Source organism: Hippocampus comes, unplaced genomic scaffold (genome assembly GCF_001891065.2).
Source record: "Hippocampus comes isolate QL1 unplaced genomic scaffold, H_comes_QL1_v1.1 scaffold2190, whole genome shotgun sequence".
NCBI classification, from domain to species: domain Eukaryota; kingdom Metazoa; phylum Chordata; class Actinopteri; order Syngnathiformes; family Syngnathidae; genus Hippocampus; species Hippocampus comes.
Window position 1 is genome coordinate 1 of NW_017807172.1, and position 840 is coordinate 840.

At 46.1% G+C, this 840-nt stretch overlaps 1 protein-coding gene across 1 annotated transcript; it reads left to right on the forward strand.

Annotated features, from left to right (window-relative positions):
• Positions 1 to 463: 463 nt before the first annotated feature.
• LOC109508179 (ferritin, middle subunit-like) lies at positions 464 to 834 on the forward strand (the record flags this gene model as incomplete). Its single annotated transcript, XM_019858057.1, has 2 exons — positions 464 to 635; positions 709 to 834. Coding segments are annotated over 2 exons (298 nt in total), but the record flags the coding sequence as incomplete, so codon positions are not given.
• Between the last annotated feature and the right edge of the window lie 6 nt (positions 835 to 840).

Consider the following 840-nt stretch of genomic DNA (forward strand, 5'->3'; position numbering starts at 1 on the left):
TTCCGGTCTGCTGTTTGCTAGCTACCCAAGAGTGCAGTGTCGCGCCCCCCCCCCCCAAAAAAAAAACAAGTTGCGCATTGATTCTATGTCCTTGGTTTCCTTGTGCCAGTAAGTCCTCGGACTCAATAGCGGGGGTTTTGTCTCCCGACCCGAACGGTCATTAACATTTCTTCGTGTTCGTCGAACACCGACATTTTACTATCGCGGTAAAATTGCAGTTGATATCTTGGCGCTACTTCCTTACGATTGGAGTCCATAGTTGCGAAGTTAAAGGTTTTTTTAAATCAACAGTTGTGGGAAAACGGTACAAGTAAAATAGGCCTCCTACTCGTGTGACCCAGTCCTTTCACTATTAAGGAAAATCGTACTTCCGGTACTTAACGAATGGACTTGAGCTCTTTCTACTGTTAGTCTTGGGTACTATTAGGCTGTTTTGAATCATGACTCATGTAGCTTGACAAAGGCTGATTTTTGTTTTAAATCTCCAGGCCTTTTACTTCTCCCGAGATGACATTGCCCTCCCAGGCTTTGCCCATTTCTTCAAGGAGAACAGTGAGGAGGAGAGGGAACACGCTGACAAGTTGCTGGCCTTCCAGAACAATAGAGGTGGACGCATCTTCCTCCAGGATATCAAGGTCTGTGTGCTCATGCCAAGCTTTCAAATCACGATTTGATTTTTCAAAAATTACCATTTTTGCTTTTGTTCAGAAACCAGAGCGTGATGAGTGGGGAAGTGGACTCGAGGCGATGCAGTCTGCCCTACAGCTGGAGAAAAATGTTAACCAGGCTCTCCTCGACCTGCACAAATTGGCCTCTGAGCATGTGGATCCCCATGTACGT